At 42.9% G+C, this 24,095-nt stretch overlaps 4 protein-coding genes across 4 annotated transcripts in view; 3 read left to right on the top strand and 1 right to left on the bottom strand.

Annotated features, from left to right (window-relative positions):
• The window catches only part of LOC310751719 (uncharacterized protein), a 950,206-nt gene that overhangs the window by 149,260 nt on the left and 776,851 nt on the right, over nucleotides 1-24,095 (bottom strand). The window lies entirely within an intron of this gene.
• Nucleotides 1-24,095, top strand: part of METTL25B (methyltransferase like 25B) — a 464,705-nt gene that overhangs the window by 233,625 nt on the left and 206,985 nt on the right. The window lies entirely within an intron of this gene.
• LOC310750894 (vomeronasal type-2 receptor 26-like) overlaps nucleotides 1-24,095 on the top strand; it is a gene marked incomplete at both ends in the record, with an annotated part of 225,005 nt that overhangs the window by 143,250 nt on the left and 57,660 nt on the right. The window lies entirely within an intron of this gene.
• LOC310750900 (vomeronasal type-2 receptor 26-like) lies at nucleotides 13,425-17,633 on the top strand (the record flags this gene model as incomplete). Its single annotated transcript, XM_083589301.1, has 4 exons — nucleotides 13,425-13,568; nucleotides 14,382-14,609; nucleotides 16,431-16,557; nucleotides 16,732-17,633. 4 exons carry the CDS (start codon nucleotides 13,425-13,427, stop codon nucleotides 17,631-17,633), a joined length of 1,401 nt encoding a protein of 466 aa, XP_083445427.1.

The raw sequence follows: 24,095 nt of genomic DNA, 5'->3' as shown, positions 1-24,095 counted from the left end.
CTCCATTACCGTGGAAATAATAGGTTCTGTTCCATCTGATGTTATCTGTTCTCTACTCCCCACCTACACCAAATACTTACTATCTGAGGAGCACCAGTCAGAATTTTTGACTTGGCAACTTCTCATCCAATGGGTGTCCGTTGGTTGCTGAAAGGAAATAATGAGTTAAGGGAAGGATGTGGCAAATTATATACATGCATGTGAGCCAGGAAGTTACCTATGTGGAGGAGAATACCTCTGACATATAGTATAACTCTTTTATTAGTGACATACCAAAGTACTACCAGAATACCCTCTCCCTGGTGTTTGCTGTGAAAGAAATAAATAAGAACCCTAATATTGTACCGAATATGACCTTTGGGTTTCACATATATGAGAACTACTCAAAAGAAAGGATGACTTATCAGAACACGCTGAAACTTTTGTCCATGGCAGAAGGGATTGTCCCCAACTTCAAATGTGAGAAGAAGAAAAGTAAGATAGCTTTTATTGGGGGACTTGACTCTGACATCTCCCTCCACATGGCTAGTATCTTAAGCATCTACAAGATTCCACAGGTATAGCAAGTGTGGGGGCTGTCAAGCTCTTCTGCCTCTGGTACAATAGTTATCTTCCTGGTTTTTAATACTTCCTTTTGTTTGGTTCATTTTTCTGAGCAAGGAGGTAAAAAAATAATAATACAAAGCTATTATAAAATCACGGGGGAGCTATGCAGTAGTGGTTGGAGGAGAGGGGCTTTGGTGCTTGCCAGACTTTGTCTCCTATGTGTCACTGGGAAGCAGCAGGAAGGTTGGAACTGGACAAATGCAGCAGCGGGAGTCTTTCTCCTGCTCCCAGGAAGCTGCACAAAACCAGTTGCAAGAGGTCAGAGAAACCTGCCCCTCCTCCCCACCAACAACTGCTGGAGATATGCGTAATGTTCTTGTGAATTCAACATGCATCCATAAAGGAGTTGAGAAATTCTTATGGATTTGTTCTTCAAGCAGATACTTGGGATGAACCATAACCATTTGCTCTAACTCTCCAATTCTTCTGGGATTCATTTCTTCCTCCAGATTGCTTACTGTGTATTAGCTCCAGTGAGAAGCCAGGAGTTGCAGCCCCAGACATTCTACCGAACGGTGCCCAATGAGAAATATCAATATGCAGGGATTGTCATGCTACTTCTACATTTCCAATGGACATGGGTAGGAATTGTGGCATCCGATGATGAAAATGGAGAGACCTTTAGGCAAAGCTTGGTGCCAATGCTTTCCCAGCATGGAATCTGTTCAGCTTTCAATGAAAAACTACCAGCCTTATCTCGGGGCATAGTTGATAGCAGTTTCTTGGAACTCCTTCGGGCTAAGTCCTCTTTCCTGGTGGCCTCAGAAGGTCACATATTAGTTATGTGTGCAGAACCTGAGACCATTACAGTTGTGAAATGGATGCAATCTTTCTATTCAGTTCCTGAAGACATTGCAGAGAAGTCTACAGGCACCGTGTGGATTTTGACAGCCCAGTGGGCTTTCTCTTCAGAAGCAATGCAAGGGTTTTACGATAGACAAGTCTTTGATGGTGCCTTGTCTTTTGCAATTCACACAGAGAAAGTCCAGGGATTTAAAGACTTCCTTCAGACCCTGAACCCCAACTCTCCAAATGGAGATGGGTTCCTCCAGGCTTTTTGGCAACGGGCATTCAGCTGTTTATTTTCTGCTTCCAATGGGCACAAGGCAAACACAAAGACCTGCACTGGCCATGAGAGTCTGGAGAGCCTTCCTGGGCATATTTTTGAAATGACCATGACTAGCCAAAGTTACAGTATCTATAATGCGGTTTATGCCATTGCACATACTTTACATCAGATGCACTCATCCAGGTCAAAACACAGAATGGTGGCAGACAGAGGTGGGCTCGATCCTCCAGAACTGCAGCCTTGGCAGGTAAGATTTCCTATTCAGAGTAAACCTTTGCAAAGTTGAGAAAGGATCATTATCAAGAATTAAGAATATGTTTGAAAATACTAAGGTTTGTTTCTACCCATGATTGCCCACCCATTCTGTCCACCAGCACCAACTATTATCTAGAACCTGCATTTGTTTCTGCACTAAAGAGGACATATGGGGCTATTTTCAAACGTGGTACCTGGCAAGTTTTTTAACTCCCTTCCAGTGATGTTCATTGATTATAGTGGACCTGCAAGTTAAGGTCAATTTACATTGGTGGGGAAAAGTAAACAAAGAAATGGTGAGCAGGGAAAACCCACCATGAGCTGCTCACCATTTTGTTTTCCCTCTCTTCCTGCACACCCACCTTCCAGGAGGGGCAGTTCCAGGGCTTCCTGACATGGCATCATTTTGCCTTTGCACACGGACCCCAGAGCTGAACCCTCACGCAAGTGGCAGGCCAGCTGTACTTGCTAGAAATACTTAGGTGCTCCAAATTTTGCAGACTGCATCGTTTTGGACTTCTTTGCGTTGTGTGAAATACATTGATGGATACTTCTTGTTTCTATAATCCATAAAAGCTCTCCTTTTTTAAACTTTGCCTTTGTTTTCTTCTGCCTAGCTGCACTCGTTCTTGAGGAGTATCTCCTTCAACAACAGTGCTGGTGACTTAGTGTCCTTTGATGAGAATGGGGAGCTAGCAGGTGGATTTGATATTATTAACTGGGTTATTTTTCCAAACCAAACCGTCTCCCGAGTGAAAGTAGGAAAGATAGTTCCACAAGATTCACAATATGTAGACTTCAGCATGGATGAGGAAGCGATCACATGGCACAGATCTTTTAATCAGGTGGGACCAATGGTTTTTGAAAATGAGTTATTTTTATTAAGAATACAAATAATAAGGTTAATGTAGAAAATGTAGAAAATATTGTTTAAATATAACCCAAGTCTGGGACACAGGTGGCGGTGTGGGTTAAACCACAGAGCCTAGGGCTTGCCGATCAGAAGGTCAGCGGTTTGAATCCCCACGATGGGGTGAGCTCCCATTGCTTGGTCCCTGCTCCTGCCAACCTAGCAGTTCGAAAGCACATCAAAGTGCAAGTAGACAAATAGGTACCACTCCGGTGGGAAGGTAAACAGCGTTTCCGTGCGCTGCTCTGGTTTGCCAGCAGCGGCTTAGTCCTGCTGGCCACATGACCCAGAAGCTGTACGTCGGCTCCCTCGGCCTATAAAGCGAGATGAGCGCCGAAACCCCAGAGTCAGCCACGAATGGACTGGCCCTAGGCTCTGTGGTTTAACCCACAGCGCCACCCGCGTCCCGAGTTTAACATATGTGCTTCCTATTTTATCTTCTCTGTCAACTCCCTGTATTTCAAAGTCTGTTGTCTTCCCTGTCCTCTGTCCATTCAATACAATATTCCTTCTCATTCACTCCCAATATTTACATTACAGTTTATTTACACATACAACACACCTTTCTGGAATAATGTTAATCAGTCAGCTGATCTCTTCTCTTTGGTTAAAACTGTGTTGTTTACAAGGCACAAGAGAGCTACATTTTCTCCTCTTTTTATGGCTAGGTGCTGCCCCTTGCCTTGTGTAATGATCGCTGCCAGCCAGGCTACAGCAGAAAGAAGAAGGAGGGGTTGCCATTTTGTTGCTATGATTGTGCTTCATGTCCACATAGGATGATTTCAAATCTAACGGGTAGGAGACATCATCTCCTATTATAAAAAAAATTCCTAATATCTATTTCAACTTTCCCCCTCTATCAGCAGTTCAGGACTCCTAAAGAGAAGAGCAGCAGCACTGATATCTGGAAGAAAAAAGAGACAGTTGGGGAAACTAAATCCAGAACTTTTACAAAGGAGATCTCTGGAAATAGGTGTGGGATATGTCTAGTGTTCTCTGCCTGCTTCCCACATGCTACATTGTTAGGAGAGGGTGAAGATATTCCAAACCCTCCACCCCATAGTTTTAGGTGTGTGAGCCAGAAAAAAGCTTAAAACTGTCTCCTTATGGAGAACAGTCCTCAGCCCAGCCTCTGAGCCCAAAGTAGCTGTGCTCAAGAACCCTCCATCACCATGAAGATCTCTCTGGGTGTGACCAACTCAACTAAGGGCACAACCAAAGGCCATGTTTCTGATCGTTAACTGCAGATGAAAGACAGAGTAGAACCTATTGTGGATTATGCATAATGACAGATGATTGTACAAAGAGTTTTTAATATGCACTTATCTCTGACCCTTATTCCAACTAATTAATGTCTTATTTGTTGGAACTCATATATCACTCATTTGATTTTTTCCAGATATGGATTATTGTTTCCAATGCAAAGATGACCAATTTCCAAACAAGGACAGAGATCAATGCATCCCCAAACGCCAACATTTTCTTTCCTACGCAGAACCTTTAGGGTTCATTTTAGCTTCCTCAGCTCTGGTCTTTTCTCTGGTCACAGCTTTGATACTTGGCGTCTTCTCTAGGAATGGGGACACTCCCATTGTCAAAGCCAACAACCGGGACCTCACCCACACTCTGCTTCTTTCCCTCTTGCTCTGCTTCCTCTGCTCCTTGCTGTTCATTAGCCAGCCTCACCCAGTGAGCTGCTCTTTACGACAAGCTGCTTTTGGCATCATCTTCTCCATTGCTGTGTCTTGTGTCTTGGCCAAAACCATCACGGTGGTTCTGGCTTTCATGGCCACCAAACCAGGATCCAGGATGAGGAAATGGGTGGGGAAATCTCTCACAAACTCTGTGCTTCTTGGTTGCTGCTCTGTTCAAACAAGCATTTGTGCTGCTTGGCTCTGTACGGCTCCTCCATTCCCAGATGTGGACATGGACTCTCTGATGGAGGAAATCATTGTGAAATGCAACGAAGGTTCTGTCACAATGTTTTATTCTGTCCTGGGTTATCTGGGATTCCTGGCCATGGTCAGCTTCACTGTGGCTTTCCTGGCCAAGAGGTTGCCGGACAGCTTCAACGAAGCCAAGTTCATCACCTTCAGCATGTTGGTGTTCTGCAGCGTTTGGCTGTCCTTTGTTCCCTCTTATCTGAGCACCAAAGGAAAGCAGATGGTGGCTGTGGAGGTCTTTTGCATCTTGGCCTCCAGCGCAGGTTTGCTGGGTTGTATCTTTTCCCCCAAATTGTACATGCTTCTTCTGAGGCCTGACCTGAACAGCAAAGACCACTTAATTCTGAGGAGCAAATAGGAATCACCTTTTGTTGATGGTTTTAATTATTGCATTGTTTGCTGGCATTTATTGAATGAAAAGCAGAAAAAGTAATTTCTTGGATTTCTGAACTCTTATCCTTTTCATTCCCAGAAAAAGCCTCCAACCTACATCTGTAACCAATAAAGCTGTGACCAATTTTTTACTCCATTAAGTTGTTCTGTCAATTTGTTATCCTGTCAATACACTGATCTTCCATTCATAGGGTGCTAAAGGTATATCCCTTCATGAGGAGAGAACATCGGTGTGAAACACGTGACTTCTGCCGAGGCTATTCTATATTTAAGTAAAAGCTATATTATATTTATTTATGTGTAATCAAGAAAGGCTGCTGATCTCAGAATATAGCTGCAAAAGCCTGTATAACATGGCAGAACATTATCGACAATTAAGATGCTGAATGACATTTGTTACCCATTGGTCCTCCTCTGCCTACAAATGAGACCCAGATTCTCTGTTCTGATAGATGATGTTCTGATAGTTCAGGCTTGCAAAGCTGTGTTCATGAAGCTATGGAAACCCCAACAACCAGCTCTTTGGGGACCTTACATAGCTCCATATGTAGCACTGTGAGGCCCCAAAGACCAGCTGATTGCAGGGGCTTGCAGAGCATCATGTTTGCTGAGTTTCAGGCCCAATGAGCAGCTGATCATTCATGTAAGGAAAATGGGTTCTCTGACGTCTCTGTGATCTCGGATGATGGAGAGGTATGCTGCCCCATCCCCAGGTCACCTATGGCCCACGGGGGATGTGGGAGATGAGGATCCAGGTCACCTCTCAGATCAAGTGCCCCACAAGATGACAAGATCAACCATGTTGTTCACAATGAAGCTTTAGGCCTCAAACATTGACGGAGGTCAGTTTAGTTAAAAAAACCACAGCCTACAATTTTTAGCACAAGAAAGTAGAATTAAAAGTATTCATGATATGAAGAAAACTATAGCATTTCCCCTTTGGACATAACTTGGTCAGAATTGATTGCTATAGTGGTGCTTTAAGCATTTTGAAACTCATAGAGAAAGATTCTAATATACCATGGTTCTTCTTCTCCCATTTCACCCTCACAATAATGCTCTGAGGGAGGTTAGGCTAAGAGGCTGTGATCTTCCCAAGGTCACCCAGTGAGCTTCATGGCTAAGTGGGGATTCGAACCCAGATCTCCCATGTCCAACACTCTAACCATTACATCAAACTGGCTCTCAGCTGAAAATTATGGTCTGTCCATACGGTGTTAGTTAATGTACTGGATTTTTGTTGTTGATAAAATGGGTAACAGACTTGATTTAAATGTTGTGCAAAGGTTCTTTTTACCTCTTTGAATATTTTGCTGCAAAACAGTTATTCTTTTATAATATATTTTCTTCTTATGTAATTTTTTGGGTAACTTTTTTTCTCTCTTTTTTTCTGAGTCTCCTTAAACTCTTATTGTTCTCCCTACTAAGGAGGACCAGCTGAGACTTTGGCTGTGATGTGATAAACATTCTTCCCACCCCTTAATCACTGAGAAGCTGAGAAGTCTCCTGTAATTATCAAAGTAATCACAATCATTTCTTTGACTCTCTGGGGAGTTCCAGTAGCTGCATGAAAACTATGAATCAAGACTTGCAGATACTATTAATATCTCCTGTGATGTTCAGAGCTTGGCCTTATACCAAGGGCTCTGTCAGACTGATCGCTCATTCTTTTCCCTGCAAAAATCTGGCTTTTTCCCCTGCAAAAATCTGGCTTTCTGTCACTCAGATGACAATGGGCAAAGAGATTAATTGTCGCCTAAAAAATTCCCTGCAACATGGTAATATTTGCAATCTTGGTATTTGTGCTGCTGCCTCAGACTGTGTGCAAGTTTCCTCTTGCTCCTCCAATACTCTGTGCAGAATGGTACTTTCCATGATGTTGGCGTCAGTGCTGCTTCCTCCAGATGAGTGCAAGGCTGCTGTTGCTCCCTGTTCCATCAGTGACCCTCTTCCTATTCTTCACAAATATTTCCAGTCTGGAGATGTTGTTATTGCCGGTATTATGTCTCAAATGTATATAATTTCAAGAATAGCCTTCGATGAACCTCCTACACCTGAACTCTTCGATGCCATTCTGTAAGGAAATGTGTGTGTGTGTGTGTGTGTGTGTGTGTTTAAAACCATATCATATATCTGTAACAAATATCTTTCTGCATATCACATATGATGGAGGTTATGCTCATTACACAAGTGGTCAAAATTGTGGAAAACTTCAGGAAAAGCTGTATTTCTAAGGTTTGACAGCTCATAAGAACAGTAAAATATAGAATGAACTTCTACAGTATATCATTAGAAAGATAATCTAATGCAGAATATAATGCCACAAAGTGTGTTGACTAGCCCTGACCTGAATCCAACAGAAAAGCTATGGAGCTGATTAAATAAACTTTTTAGTCAGAAGCAGCCAAGGAATAAAGCACAATTTTTAGAAACATACAGTCTTGGTTTCTCATTAAAACACCTGGTGAATTAAAATCTTTGGTTTACTCCAGGGATGCCATTGTAGGACTGTAATTGCAGCAAAAAGTTTCTAACTAACATAAATGGTGAAAAGTTATGAAATACCCTTTATCATGGTTTTCTGTGCATAACTTTTTTATTTCGCTGTTTGCTTGCTTTGGCAACCACATGTAGCTGAGTAAGATTGTGAGTCCGTAAGTGACTGTGGAGGCCAATTCTGGATCCACACATCCTTCCACAGTGAGGACATAGATTTCGAGGCAGGAGTTAATCATGGTGAGGGTTTGCCAAACATGCTTTCCTCTTAGCATGTTTCTCACTTTCGTCCTGAGTTTGTGTGTCTTCAAAGTCCATGTCACCTTTGGTAAAGGCTGTTCTCCAACTAGAGCACTCGCAGGCCAGTGTTTCCCAATTGTCTGTGTTTATACTACATTTTTTTTTAGATTTGCCTTGAGGGAGTCTTTAAACCTTTTTTGTTGACCACCAGCATGACACTTTCCATTTTAAAGTTTGGAATAGAGTAGTTGCTTTGGAAGATAATAATCAGGCAACATGACCTGGCCAACAAAATTTATGTTGAAGAACCAATGCTTTGACACCAGTGATCTGGTGAAGAACTTCCTGACAGTAAGAGCTGTTTGACAGTGGAATTTGCTGCCAAGGAGTGTGGTGGAGTCTCCTTCTTTGGAGGTCTTTAAGCAGAGGCTTGACAACCATATGTCAGGAGTGCTCTGATGGTGTTTCCTGCTTGGCAGGGGGTTGGACTCGATGGCCCTTGTGGTCTCTTCCAACTCTATGATTCTATGATTCTATGATTCTATGATCTTTGCTTCTTCCAGTACACTGGCATTAGTTCGCCTGTCTTCCCAAGTGAGGTGTAATTTTTTTCAGAGACACCTTTGATGGAATCTTTCAAGGAATTGGAGATGGCGGAGCAGCTGGTGAGCGGCAAAGAGGGAGATCCCCAGCTGTGCCTGCCTTAAATAGGGCAGGCCATGCCCCCAAAGCCAGCTGATTGGCTGGCCAGGGGGTGACGTGGCCGGGGATTCCCCCGATGGCACGGGGAGGCCATTCAACCTCAACCCCACCTCCCCTGCAGGGCGGAAGTGGCTTTATGGTATTAATATAAATAGTCCTGATGTTATGAGCCAGAGATACAGACATACTTTCCAAAATGTTTTCACAATATTGGCCATGAGTGTATGATGATTACTACCACCCTTTTCCTTCCACGTAGTTCTGTGTTTATGAGATATGGGGGCAGATCTGATATCTCAAACCCACTTTTGCAGTGTATGATAACCTTCCTCTTATATGGTAAGCTTATACAGTGGTACCTCGGGTTAAGAACTTAATTCGTTCTGGAGGTCCGTTCTTAACCTGAAACTGTTCTTAACCTGAAGCACCACTTTAGCTAATGGGGCCTAATGCTACCGTGCCGCCGGAGCACGATTTCTGTTCTCATCCTGAAGCAAAGTTCTTAACCCGAGGTACTATTTCTGGGTTAGCGGAGTCTGTAACCTGAAGCGTATGTAACCCGAGGTGCTACTGTACCAGTGTCCAGGCTTTTTTTAAAAAAAGTTTGCAAGGCACCATAAAAAGTAACATCTCCATTCACTTTGTGTTTCAATATGTCCATATATTTCTATGCTTGTGAATGTGAATTGATGTATACATTGCTCTCCATGCAGACCAATGACACAACTCTACCAGCATATCCTGGCTTTGGCATTTGCTGTAAAAGAGATAAATGAAAATCCCCAAATATTGCCCAATATGTCTCTGGGTTTCCACATCTATAACAGCCATTTCAGTCCAAGCTGCATCTACCAAGCCTCCATGGAACTTCTCTCTAGCCAAGAAAGACTCCTCCCCAACTACAAGTGTGATGTTCAGGAGACTCCAAAGGCAGTCCTTGGGGGGCCACCCTCTGATTTATGTCTCCACATGTCAACCATCCTGTCCATGTACAAGATGCCCAGAGTAAGAGGTCTGCATGGAACATGGGTCATCATGAAAGCCATTTACAGTTGCCTTTGACTATGTCTCCTTGGGTTGCATGCTGGTAACTGAAGAACAAAATAACAAAGGAATGGCAAATAGTGGGTATAGGTTGGTATTTATCAACCAAAAATATAGGTTGTGGAAAATGCGTTCCACGCCTCCTTAAAAACCAAGTGGAAGAATTCCTCATTGGACACTTTACTCCTGTGCAGGACTGTAACAAAACGTCAGCTGCCTGTGGTAGCACAACTGTGTGTTTGCTATGCTGGGCTGAAAAATCACTTTCATATTTCCTAAGATAACTTTAACATTCCAAATCAACAGAAATAAGTGATATTTGAATCCTTTTGAAGCAGACCCCCCTCTGTAAAACTCTATAACCACCATGGGTTATCTAGCGTGTGTGAGGTAAAGGTCAACTTCAGGCAGAAGTTGAACAAATAAGAAAGATTTATTTTGCAGAATAAAGTTGGTAAAACAAAAGATGTATCAGGAGATAAAGTTCTTTCAGGAAACAGTTAACTTATTAATATTCAATTTAGTGGATGTTACAGGCTTCAAAACAAGGTAGTGAACGTACAGCTTATTTAAAATGGCAGTTGCTTATTTTCAGTTGTTATTGTTACAGTTGTTTAAACAATCGGCTCATTTCCAGTTTCATTACTTCAGTTTCTTAAACCTCATTGCATAGGTGTTACAGTTTCAGACTTTGGTTCTTACCCAAGGTAGTATTTCTGTCAGTTTCCCCACCTTCCATCAATCCCACTCCTGAGGTTCTCCAAATAGCACAACAGCCCCAGGGGATCATGCCAGCCCTCTTAACGGGTTTGGGTGTCTTCTCTTTCTAGGAGATCTCTCTCCTCCTGACTGGAAAGAGACCCAAGCAGTCTCTTTGGATCAATTCCAAAACAAAAAGTCCTTTCCGACCAAGGAAGGTGTTATTTTGGCTTTATCAGTACTTTGTCAAGTCTATTTCACAAGCCTAGTAGAGAAAACTGGGACCTCCAGCCTCTTCCCTCCCCCCCCCTTCCATTTTACTCTCAAAAACAGATTTTAACAATTATATAATCCCATCTTAACATGCATTCACATCAGGATAATTTTTGCTTACCAATATGAATAAAACTATAATATTAATGTTACAATACTCTACACACTGTGGTGTTTTCTAAACCCAGAGGCTCCTTTCTCTTGCTATAGACATTTTCCTCAGGGTGGATGTTACGCACAGCTCAGAACCAAGTCTTCTCTCTCCAATAAAACTATCAGCTAAACCATCTGATCCCTCTCTTCCAGAAACGGCTCCTTTTATTTTCCCTCCCAAACTGCTGGCTCCACCCCCTTTCTGACTGGCTGTTGTGGTAGCCAATCAGAGAGATGCTCCAGCCCTCTGGTGGAATTCCGGGGCACTGCACCCCCAGACTCTGGTCTGACTCTGCTGTCTGTCACACTTTCAGATTAATGAACGTTGATCAAATTAAAACTGAAATCTGGATTTGCATTGAAGTGATGCTTCATATTGTGCTGGGCCCAGGGGCAACCCTTGAAACTCGGTCCAGGACTGGACCAGAATCCAAAGGTTCTGCTAGGAGTCAGTCTGACAGGGCCAAGGCAGGACCCGAGGCAGGAAACCAGACAAGGACAGGTACAGGATCTCAGGCAGGATCTGGCACACAGCAGTGTTGCTTCCGCAACCTGGGGCGGGGTCCAGCAGCCTTTTATCTTTGTCAGGGCAATGGCTGGTCCTGATCCCCCAATGACTCACCTCCCTGTTTTGCGCAAAGGCAAGCACTCCTCCTGCGAGTACTCAGGTCTCTCCTTCTCTCAGACCTCAGTCTCTGCAGCTCGGGAGACGTCGGTGTGTTACTAGACCAGGGGCCGCCTCAGCCTCCCCTGACCCAACCGGTAGTGGAGCAGCTGTAAGCGATGGCCCAGCTGAAGGCAACAAAGTCCTCCCCGCATCTGGAGCCAGGGCAGACTCAGGCCCCTGACTTGGCCCAGCTGGGGTTTGTTGCAGAGGAACCTGTGCAGACTGGGACTCTTCAGGATCAGGCCCCAGACTTGGTTCAGATGTCGCCTGAGGCAAAGGATCCGGTGCTGACTGAGACTCTTCTGGTTCCAAGTCTGAGCCCAAGTCCCAGGCCATCACACATATCACCATATGGTATAAATGTTCCTCTCTTGTTTTTCAAATATATCGTATTTGGCTCATGTATGGGTCTTCCCCTGTAACAAATGATAACATCCAAGCTGGTTTTATCCACCACATGTTCTCACCTGGAGCTCAGCAACAGTTAAATTTCACAAGGATGAGGAACGCGGTGGTTTATCTGATGGGTGACAATTTAGGGCTATTTGTACAAAAAAATAAAATGTTCCTGGGTCTGATTTTATAGAAAAAAATCCATAAACTAACTCTTTTTCTAGTGAGTTCAAAGAAATTTGGCAGAAAGGATTGAAAATGGGAAGCACAGCCAAGTGATTGTGAATGCTAAAAATCACAACATTATGGTATTGCAGAAACAGATGATGCACCTATACAACCCAAGGCAAATTCAGAACTAACAGAAATAAACAAAATGCTGAATCCCCCTGGTTATTATATAGAAACTTAGTTTTGAGTCTAACTGGTGTTTAGATATCATCATTTGTTATCATCTTTCCTCCCTTGATTTTATCAATGACCCTCTTTAGCTCATCTATGGCTCTTCTCCTGCGACGACTAATGACATTCAAGCTCTTTTCACCCACTGGATATTCCCAGATGGGGCTCAGCAATATGAGGGGATCCTCCAGTTACTGCTGCATTTCCGTTGGGTGTGGATCGGTGTGCTTTTTCATCTCCATGAGGACAGTGGAGAGAGATTTGTACAAAATGTTCTCCCCATGTTTGCCCAGAAGGGTATCTGCTTTGATTTTATAGAAAGTTTCCCTAAGGCTACCTCTTCTGGTGAGTTTGATGAAATGGTGGAAGAAGGTTCGAAAACAATGAACATTATTGTGCATAGCACTGCCAATGCTGTGGTTGTACATGCTGAAATTCATACAATTATGTTAATGAGAATGATACCCAAACTTGCGGAAACGAATGATGTGTCAATGCAAGGAAATACAAAAGTCTGGATTATGACAGCCCAGATGGAGTTCACCTCATTTCCCATTCAAAGAGGTTGGGACATCACATTCCTCCATGGGGCTCTATCCTTTGCAGTTCACTCTAAGGATCTTCCAGGATTCCAGAAATTTATTCAGATGAGAAACCCTACCTTGGAAAAAGAAGGTCGTTTTCTCAGGGTTTTCTGGGAAGAGGCATTTAATTGTGGTTTTCATGATTCTGCTTCAGAGAAGAAAGATGACAAACTCTGCACTGGGGAGGAGAATATTGAGAGCCTTCCTGGGTCTGTTTTTGAAACGAGCATGACAGCCCACAGCTACAGCATCTACAATGCAATCTATATTTTGGCACATGCTTTGCACACCATGCAGTTCACCAAATTAAACTGTGGAGCACTGGCAGGTGGAGCAAGATGGAAACTTACAGATCAACAGCCGTGGCAGGTAATGTTGTCTTCCAGTTAATACAGATGTCTGTAATCAACTCTGGAGCTGAGCTAAAAGGGAGAGTTTTCTTGAATACCTCTGTCAGTAGGGGAAATCCATTCCTCTTTTCTCTTGGGGCGGAAGTGATTATCCACTTAATGGTTAGGATAACATAATGGATGAAATTCTGCCATCACTTTAAAGTGGATTCAGTTGTCCTTGGAGTAGCAAAATATGGCTACAGATGGCTAGGTACAGGACATCATGCTATCGCTATTTGTACAAAGGCAGCACTGTTTTCCTGGAAACATTCCAGGAAAGTGATGAGCAGCTTATCTACACAGCTTATCCACCTATCTCAGGGGTCAGCAAGGTTTATCGGCCATGGGTAATGGCTCCCACGGAGATGGCACAGACGGAGATGGTCTGTGGGCCGTAGTGGCACAACGCGATGCCGGAAATCTTGTCTGCGCATGTCAGTGGCACCAGAAATCGCTTCTGTGCATGCCCAGATGCCTAAAATCATGCCTGCGCAGAAGTGATTTTCGGCAACTGCATTTGCACAGATGTGATTTCTGGCACCGCTCGGTGAATCCCCACACCACGCTGTTCTGGTTTAGCACAGCGCACGAGGGACTCGCCGAGTGGGCAGCTCAGTTTGGGGGCAGCTCGTGGGCTGGTAAAACAGTCTTCATGGGCTGCATCCAGCCCATGGGCAGCACATTGCTGAACCCTGACCTATCTGAAGGAACGTCCTGTCTAATATTTGTGGTCTACGTTCTATGAAATTTAGGTCAAGACTTACTGTAATTCTTAAAAGAACCACATCTTACCTTCACAATGAACATTACTACAGGGCTTTTTTCAGCCAGAACTCGCTGGATCTCAGTTCTCTCCCCTCTCAGGGGGGCGCCATTCCATTCCAAGGGAACGAGGGAGGTGTTTGGGGTGAGATCCAGCACCTCTTTTTCTAGAAAACAGCACTGCTCATTAATTCCTTTTTCCTTTTTAGCTCCATCCATTTTTGAAGAAGAGACTCATTAAAAACAGAGAAAGAAAGACACTAGCATGCATCTTTTTAAAGAGACCATGAACTATACCTCTTAAATGCTAAAGATAAGCACTCTATTTGTACAAATATTTCAAATATTTAATTATTTTTGGCATCTTCATCATTTGCTTTTTTCCTCTTCAAACTTAGGTCCACCACTTTCTGGGAAGAGTTTCATTTAATAATAGTGTTGGGGAAGAAGTTTCCTTTGACCAAAATGGGGAATTAGTAGCTGGATTTGATATAGTAAATTGGGTCACATTCCCAAATCAGTCATTTCTGAGAGCCAAAGTTGGAACAATGGACCCACAAGCTCCCCCAGAAAAGAGGTTAACCATTCATGATGATGGTATCATGTGGCCCAACTGGTTCAACCAGGTAAGAATTTATTAAAGGTTTTCATTGGTTTTTTTGCTCAGTGTCCCAAAACTGCCTCATTGCAACACATTGAATCATCAATTATCAGAATCAGACTCAATCTGTGAAGGAAATATCAGGCTGTAGCACTGATAAAAGGAAAGCTATCTTGTTTCTATGTCTATTTGCAGAAGTGTCTCAGCTATAAAGAAAGTGTCACTAGTCAATGAAATTTGAGGAAGCCCAGTATGTCTTTTAATTAGTATATACATATTATTATTGTTCTTCCTTCATTCTCAGGATTCTGCACAGGCCCCCAAACCATTCTGGGGCTGGGCCAGGGAATACCTGGGTCAAAATCAACCTCTTTCAGACAATATGGTCAAAAGCAGAAAGATTTAATCTTTCTAGGTACCCCCTGGTGAAGAAGACAGCAGGATTGGACCCTCTACTCATTAGCAGGCTCAATCCTGCTCAATTTGACTGCACTCATGTGTCCCCCTGCTTGGAGCAGACACACATATCCAAAGTGCAGTGTGGGGCTATTAGAAAGCTCTGTTGCAAAGAGCTCTGTGCTGCTCTTTGCAGATGCTGCCTGACTTTCCTTAAGAATCAAACCAGATTCAGTTTCGGATTTGACCAAATCTGTTCCACAGCCCTAATTTGTACCCCACAATTACTCCAGGCACAGTCAATTCATTATTTAAACCTTCTCATTGGTTTGCAGTATTATGGTAAACATACAAAACACATTCCCTTACATTGGCTGCTGAGCTAAATGATTAACAGTGAATGTTCACAGAAACCGCAGGTACAAAGTATTATTTTTAGCACCTGGCTCTGCAAAAGTAAATTTTAAGACACATGCAGGTGATGAAGAAGGTATTTTTCGCTCTATAAGACGCACCAGACCACAAGACGCACCTAGTTTTTGGAGGAGGAAAACAAGGGGGGAAAAATATTCTGAATCTCAGAAGCCAGAACAACAAGAGGGATCGCTGCGCAGTGAAAGCAGTGATCCCTCTTGCTGTTCTGGCTTCTGGGATAGCTGCGCAGCCTGCATTCACTCCATAAGATGCACACACATTTCCCCTTACTTTTTAGGAGGGAAAAAGTGAGTCTTATAGAGCAAAATATATGGTAACTCTGAAAGCAAAGAGCACTGCAAGAATCCATAAAAAGCAAACAATTACAGCTGCAATCAAAGTTATTCAACCCCCATTGCAAATCAGGTTTATTATCAAAATTTACAGACTTTCAGCTGTAACTCATGAAATACTTGAACTCGCAAGGGATTTCTTGAGTGTCAAATGTTGCTGTATGGTAGCCATATTTCTAAGCCAGGAGAATGGTCCAAGAAGATAAGAGAAGAGATCATCGCCCTTCACAAAAAAGATACACGTATACAAAAAGAAAGCAAAGGCACTGAATGTTGCCAGAGAAACCATTGGAAGCATAGTTCGCAAGTTCAAAGTTAAAGGAACAGTGGTTAGACTACCAGGATGGGACAGAATTTCAATAATTTCTATTGCAAGTATAAGTCAAAAATAATTCAGCGATTTCTATATGAGATATTGACCCAATAAGCTTTCACCAGAACATTTTCTAATTTGATAAGATATTGCCATGCTAATCTCTGAAGAAGTTCAAATACTTACCAATATGGTTTTCATAAAGGCAAAGGTACTGGAGTAATGATAGAAGTTCCAATGCTACCATTAGCGCTGAATTTAAGATCCTCTTCAGATAAAACAAAAAACCTATAGGAAGCTATTGCTTAACTGTTATTTTTACTATTTGACGATAAGTCCCAAACGATTTCCTTCTTTCATTTATGAACAGGCACAACCCACTTCTCTGTGTAATGAGAATTGTCATGTAGGTTATAGAAAGAACAAGAAGGAAGGAAAGCCATTCTGCTGCTACGATTGCCTTCCGTGTCCAGAAGGGAAGATCTCAAACAAGGAGGGTAAAGAATGCATCACACGCTTTAATTTTCCCAGTGAAGCTCCTTTCTTTAGTGGGAAAACAGTATGGAAGTAGCACATATATATTCTGGCATCTCTTAGATGCATTGTGCCAATTTCGGGACAGAAGACCTTTTTGTTTCCTTGAGATTTCTTTATTTCTTTTTCTTTTTCAGACATGGACAACTGTTTAGAATGCCCTGGAGATCAATATGCAAACAATGAACAGGATGGCTGCCTCCCCAAAGACAAAACATTCTTGTCTTATGGAGAACCGTTGGGGATCAGTTTGGCCATGTTGGCCCTATTCTTTTCCTTCATCACAGCTTTGGTGCTTCAAATATTCACAAAGCACAGAGATACTCCCATAGTGAAAGCCAACAACCGCAACCTCACTTATATTCTCCTCCTTTTCCTCCTGCTCTCCTTCCTTTGTGCTCTGCTCTTCATTGGCCAGCCTCAGGAAGTCACCTGCCTCCTTCGGCAAACTGCTTTTGGCATGATCTTCTCAGTGGCAATTTCTTGCATATTGTCCAAAACCGCCATTGTGGTTCTGGCTTTCATGGCCACCAAGCCAGGGTCCAGCATGCGGAAGTGGCTGGGGAAACAATTGGCCAGCTCCATTGTTCTTTCCTGCTCCCTTATTCAAGCCACAATCTGTAGCATATGGCTGGCAACTTCTCCTCCTTTCCCAGACGTTGACATGCACTCAATGACTGAAGAAATAATACTAGAATGTAATGAAGGCTCCACTATCATGTTTTATTGTGTCCTGGGATTCATGGGTTTACTGGCCATTGTGAGCTTCACGGTGGCTTTCCTAGCTAGAAAGTTGCCTGACAGTTTCAATGAAGCGAAATTCATCACCTTCAGCATGTTGGTCTTTTGCAGTGTGTGGCTCTCTTTTGTTCCAACCTACTTGAGCACCAAGGGCAAATACATGGTGGCTGTGGAGATCTTCTCCATCTTGGCCTCCAGTTGTGGGTTACTGGGCTGCATCTTTACCCCCAAATGCTATGTTATTTTACTGAGGCCTGAGCTGAACAGCAGGGAGCAGCTAATAAGAAGACAGTTTTAAATAATCCAGAAGTCTGAATCAGGCTTGTAATTCTAGGTGTCTGTTATTGCTTTTTTATTTACATGTATGTAATTAGAAATCTGGGATAATAATAATAATAATAATAATAATAATAATAATAATAATTATTATTATTATTATTATTATTATTATTTTTTATTATTTATACCCTGCCCATCTGGCTGGGCTTCCCCAGCCACTCTGGGCGGCTTCCAAAAGAATATTAAAATACTGTGATACATCAAACATTAAAAGCTTCCCTAAACAGGGCTGCCTTCAGATGTCTTCTAAAAGTCTGGTAGTTGTTGTTCGCTTTGACATCTCCACAGGGAGGGCGCCACTACCGAGAAGGCCCTCTGCCTGGTTCCCTGTAACTTGGCTTCTCGCAGTGAGGGAACCGCCAGAAGGCCCTCGGTGCTGGACCTCAGTGTCCGGGTAGAACAATAATAATAATAATATCTTTATTGTCATTGCCCCCTCTCAGGGACAACGAAATTACTTGACTGCTCCATAAAAACACTAATTAAAACAATACAGTATAGTACAGCAAGGAAGATTAGATGACTTTCAAAGTCCAGGCTTCCCATTCAGGGCCGAGATCGCTCTGGAGAAGAAGCTGTTCTTAAGACGGCTCGTTCTTGTCTTCATCGTCCTGTATCTCCGTCCCGACGGCAGGAGCTCGAAGAGACAGTGACCAGGATGCGATGGATCTTTTACTATGTCCAGTGCCTTCCTATGGCACCTTGTGGCATAAATCTGCTCTAAGGTTGAGAGTGGGCAGCCAACAATGCTCTCTGCTGCCTTAACAACTCTGCACAACCCCATCCTGTCCTGGGTAGTACAGCTTCCGTACCACACACATAAGCCATAAGTGAGCACGCTCTCAATGGCACAGTGATAGAAGGCAAGCAGCTGTTTCTGCGGTGGGGGTGGAGACGCTCCTTCAGGTATACTGGACCAAGGCTGTTTAGGTCTTTCAAGGTCAGCACCAACACTTTGAATTGTGCTCGGAAACGTACTGGGAGCCAATGTAGGTCTTTCAAGACCGGTGTTATATAGTCTCGGCAGCCGCTCCCAGTCACCAGTCTGGCTGCTGCGTTCTGGATTAGTTGTAGTTTCCGGGTCACCTTCAAAGGTAGCCCCACGTAGAGCGCATTGCAGTAGTCCAAGTACTCATATCCCTAGAAATTAAAGAATCAACAAGTAAACAAATAATAAAAGAATTAACAAGTAAACAATAAAAAAGATTTGGAGCAACCCCAAAGAGCTCCTTTGGGAGAAATTGTGAGGACACAATTATGGCAGTGGTGAATTGATTACTGATTCTGTGGCAATGCTTTTGAGCACAACTGGCCAGGACATGACCCTGTCTGCAACATAAGGGGTTCGGTCAGTCAAACAGCTACCAATCTACCTAACAGTTCCCTCATTCAACCCACATTTTCCCAGTTTCTTCACAAGCTTTGCTGAAATCAAGGTACACTCTGGCCACAGCACAACACTAACCATTTCTGCCTTTTGTAAGGAAATGTAACACTCTGTATTGCGCCTGCAACTGGAATCTGTATTATTTTAACTATTTCCTCCCTCCCCTTAACTGGTGTACAAGGTAGCATCCTTGGGGTCTAAAATGCTGAAAATCATGTCTTCATTGGTGACACATGTACAGCTAGGGGAAATGTGATTGAGGAAGAGTTTTGGGAAAACTAGGAAGCTCCCTTCAGGCCACCAGTTTGCAGCTAGACTGCTTGCTTGCCTGGGGCACTCGAAATTATAAGAGCACTACTCAGTAATAAATATGCATTATTATTTTGATCTTACTAGAAGTCACAGAGCTCATTGCTCTAAGGAGATAACTTTGGAACCAGTAATTATCTCAAATTGCTGGGTTTTATCATCCATCTTGCAAAATCCCATGTACATTCTATCAGGCCATGAACACAATCAATGTCAGAGTGTGAAAGTGTATATAAAAATAAATCCTGTGTCATTTAGAGTCCCGATGAAAAATTCTAAACATGCAAGGCTTCATGGATCCTATCTTTGGCTTTTCCACTTTATCAAAATAACCCAAATCATTAACTGAAAGTTCTTGCAGTGCAGTTTATGGTGCATTAGATAAAAATATGACTTTCAGCATCCCTGTTGGCCCCAAGATGGTAGGAACATTTCTGCTGCAGATTCTTCTCTTCCTGTGGCTACAGTTGCCTCCAGCTGAGAGCAAGGGACACCCTGCTAGATGCACCATGATGGAGCCTTTCCAGCTTCCATATCAGAATTATCAGAGAGGGGACCTAGTCATTGGAGGAATTGCTAATTATTTTGGCTTTGTATTTGAAGAAAAAGATTTCCATGAGCACCCAAACGCAAAGCTCATAGATGAACTCTTGTAAGTAAAAAACCATATCCTTTATAGTGTACTCTTGGTGAGCTCACGTATGCTGCAATTACACCAAACATACAATGGCATCCTCAGAACAATTCTCCATGTGGCTTTCTTCGAGTAGGAATGTTAAACATCTATTTTCTTCTCTTTACATTGTGATCTGGTCACCTTCTTTGTTGCTTGATTCCACTTCATGATGCCTCTATCTTCTGCCTGTTCTGCTTTCTCATCATCTGATCCCATGGCTCTCACCGCTTTCTCCCAACTTCATCCTCATCCTCCCTCTGTGTTTCCTTTCACACCATTAACGTCTGGTTTTCCTTTGCAGATAGCCTTGATCCTCACATTCACAATCATTTAATCTGACCATCACAGAAGCTGTGACACCTGAATATCATAGATTTTGGGTTATATTCTCTGCTTTGCAATGTAAACCATATTGGGTAATAAAAACAGCAGTTGCAAACTTGGTTTTGCAAAACAAAGTATTGAAAGTGAGTTATATGTAGAGTAGACCCATTGAAATTAATACATCTAAGTTAGACTGATCTATTAATCCTAATGGGCCTTCTCTGAGTATGATTAACATTGGCTAAAGTATTTGTTGTACAGCCATAATTTTATCTGAAGGAGGGAAATGTGGAAACTGTGAAAGAGTATATCCTGTTCCATCCAATGTGCTCTGGTTTCTACTCCCCACCTACACCATACACTTACTATCTGAGAGGCACCAGTCAGAATGTCTGACTTGGCAACTTCTCATCCAGTGAGTGTCCGTTGGTTGCCTAAAGGAAATAAGGAATTAAGAGAAGGATGTGGCAACCAGGTCCCCCTTCGCAAAATTAACATAGTAGGAATGGCTGTTTGTTTTAGCCACCTGTGAAGACCCATAATTTTAGGCACCAGTGGTACACCTGCAGATCAGAGATTAATTTACTTATGTGTATTTCAGGATATGAATGTTATGCACAAAATTAAACGTATTTTAGATGCAATGTTCTTAAAGCTGACTGAATACTGTCAAGAGACACAATGCATATATGTTTAATATTTTGGGATTTGCCAGAGACAACCAGGAAGTTACCAATTTGCATAGCAGGGAGAGGAGGAGAATACCTCTGACACATAGTATAACTCTTTTTTAGTGAAGTACTGAAGTACTACCAGAATACCCTCTCCCTGGTGTTTGCTGTGAAAGAGATAAACGAGAGCCCTAATATCATACCGAATATGACCTTTGGGTTCCACGTCTATGACAGCTACATCAATGCAAGGATGACTTATCAGAACACCCTGAAACTTCTGTCCATCACAGAAAGGATTGTCCCCAACTTCATATGTGACAAGAAAAAAGAAAAGATAGCTGTTATTGGGGGACTTGACTCTGACATCTCCCTCCACATGGCTACTGTCTTAGGCATCTACAAGATTCCACAGGTATAGTAAGTGTGGGGGCTGTGAAGCTCTTCTGCCTCTGGTACAATCTTTATCTTCCTGGTTTTCAATACTTCCTTTTGCTTTGGTTCATTTTTCTGAGCAAGGAGGTGGGGAAAAACTTACAAAACTATTACAAAAGCACACGGGGGAGCTATGCAGTAGTGGTTGAAGGAGAGGGGCTTTGGTGCTTGCCTGACTTCATCTCCCATGTGTCACTGGGAAGCAGCAGGGAGGTTGGAACTGGGCAAATGCAGCAGCAGGAGTCTTCCTCCTGCAGCCAGGAAGCTGCACAACACCAGCTGCAAGAGGTCAGAGAACCCTGCTCCTCCTCCCCACCAACAACTGCTGGAGATATGCGTAATGTTCTTGTGAATTCAGCATGCATCCATAAAGGAGTTGAGAAATTCTTATGGATTTGTTCTTCAAGCAGATACTTGGGATGAACCATAACCGTTTGCTCTAACTCTCCAATTCTTGTGGGATTCATTTCTTCCTCCAGATTGCTTACTGTGTATTAGCTCCAGTGAGAAGCCCAGAGTTGCAGCCCCAGACATTCTACCGAATGGTGCCCAATGAGAAATATCAATATGCAGGGATTGTGATGCTACTTCTACATTTCCAATGGACATGGGTAGGAATTGTGGCATCCGATGATGAAAATGGAGAGAGCTTTATGCAAAGCTTAGTGCCAATGCTTTCCCGGCATGGAGTATGCTCAGCTTTCAATGAAAAACTACCAGCCGTATCTCAGGGCATAGTTGATATCAGTTTCTTGGAACTCATTCGGGCCAAGTCCTCATTCCTGATGGCCTCAGAAGTTAACATATTAGTTCTGTGTGCAGAACCTGAGACCATTACTGTTGTGAAATGGATGCAATATTTCTTTTCATTAGCAGAAGATATTGCAGAGAAGTCTACAGGCACTGTGTGGATTTTGACAGCCCAGTGGGCTTTCTCTTCGGAAACAATGCAAAGGTATTACGATATACAAGTCTTTGATGGTGCCTTGTCTTTTGCAATTCACACAGAGAAAGTCCAGGGATTTAAAGATTTCCTTCAGACCCTGAACCCCAATTCTCCAAATGGAGATGGATTCCTCCAGGCTTTTTGGCAACGGGCATTCAGCTGTTTATTTTCTGCTTCCAATGAGAGCAATGAAAACACAAAGACCTGCACTGGCCATGAGAGTCTGGAGAGCCTTCCTGGGCATATTTTTGAAATGACCATGACTGGCCAAAGTTACAGTATCTATAATGCGGTTTATGCCATTGCACATACTTTACATCAGATGCACTCATCCAGGTCAAAATGCAGAATGATGGCAGACAGAGGTGGGCTCGATCCTCCAAAATTGCAACCTTGGCAGGTAAGATTTCCTGTTCAGAACAAAGATTGCTTGGGGCTAATCTAATGGGCGATGACACACAGTCCATAGGATGAATACACACAAACACAGAGACATAATTTACACACACAACCTCTTACAGCTTTTACCTTTCCTCTACAACAATCCCCACATTCTTTTCAATCCTTAACTCTTTCCCCTTTCCTTCAAGCTGAAGGAGCCACAATCAAGAGAGGACCTGTTCTTCCCTTCCATTTGCAGGAGTAGTTGAAGGAGTTATGGCACTCTGTACCCTTTCCCTGCCTCTCTGGGAACATGGGCTGTCAAGACATGTGGAAGCATCTCTTGGTGGGGAAAAGTAAACAAACAAGCAAACAAAAAAAAGGAGATCAGGGAAAACCCACCATGAGCTGCTCACCATTTTGTTTTCCCCCTCTCCCTGCACACCCACCTTGCAGGAGGGGCCGTTCCAGGGCTTCCTGACATGGCACCATTTTGCCTTTGCACACGGACCCCAGAGCTGAACCGTCACACAAGTGGCAGGCCAGATGTACTTGCTAGAAATACTTCAAATGTTGTAGGCTGCACAGTTTTTGACAACTTACCAATGTGTGAAATATATTGATAGATATTTCTCCTTTGTAAACAATTTTTAAAAATGCCTTTGTTTTCTTCTGTCTAGCTGCACTCGTTCTTGAGGAGTATCTCCTTCAACAACAGTGCTGGTGACTTAGTGTCGTTTGATGAGAAGGGGGAGTTAGCAGGTGGATTTGATATTATTAACTGGGTTACTTTTCCAAACCAAACCTTCTCCCGAGTAAAAATAGGAAAGATAGTTCCACAAGATTCACAAAATGTAGACTTCGGCATGGATGAGGAAGCCATCACATGGCACAGATCGTTTAATCAGGTGGGACCATTGGATTTTTAAAAATGAGGTATTGTTATAAAGAATACAAATAATAAGGTTACTGTAGACATTCTTTATCATTTATAAGCAAATTGTTGACGTATAACCCTTGTCTAGCACGTTATTTTCCCTCATATATGAGATGAGACGTCTATCTTTTCTCCTTTAGTGTTCTGGTTTAAAAGTACATAATGTACGACCACTTAGTCGTTTAGTCGTGTCCGACTCTTCATGACCCCCTGGACCAGAGCACGCCAGGCACTCCTGTCTTCCACTGCCTACTGCAGTTTGGTCAAACTCATGCTGGTAGCTTCAAGAACACCATCCAACCATCTCATCCTCTGTCGTCCCCTTCTCCTTGTGCCCTCCATCTTTCCCAACACC

Source organism: Podarcis filfolensis, assembly GCF_964270895.1.
Source record: "Podarcis filfolensis genome assembly, chromosome: 16".
Lineage (NCBI taxonomy): Eukaryota > Metazoa > Chordata > Lepidosauria > Squamata > Lacertidae > Podarcis > Podarcis filfolensis.
The sequence above is the reverse complement of the archived record's forward strand: the minus strand, read 5'-3'. Positions and strand labels throughout refer to the sequence as shown.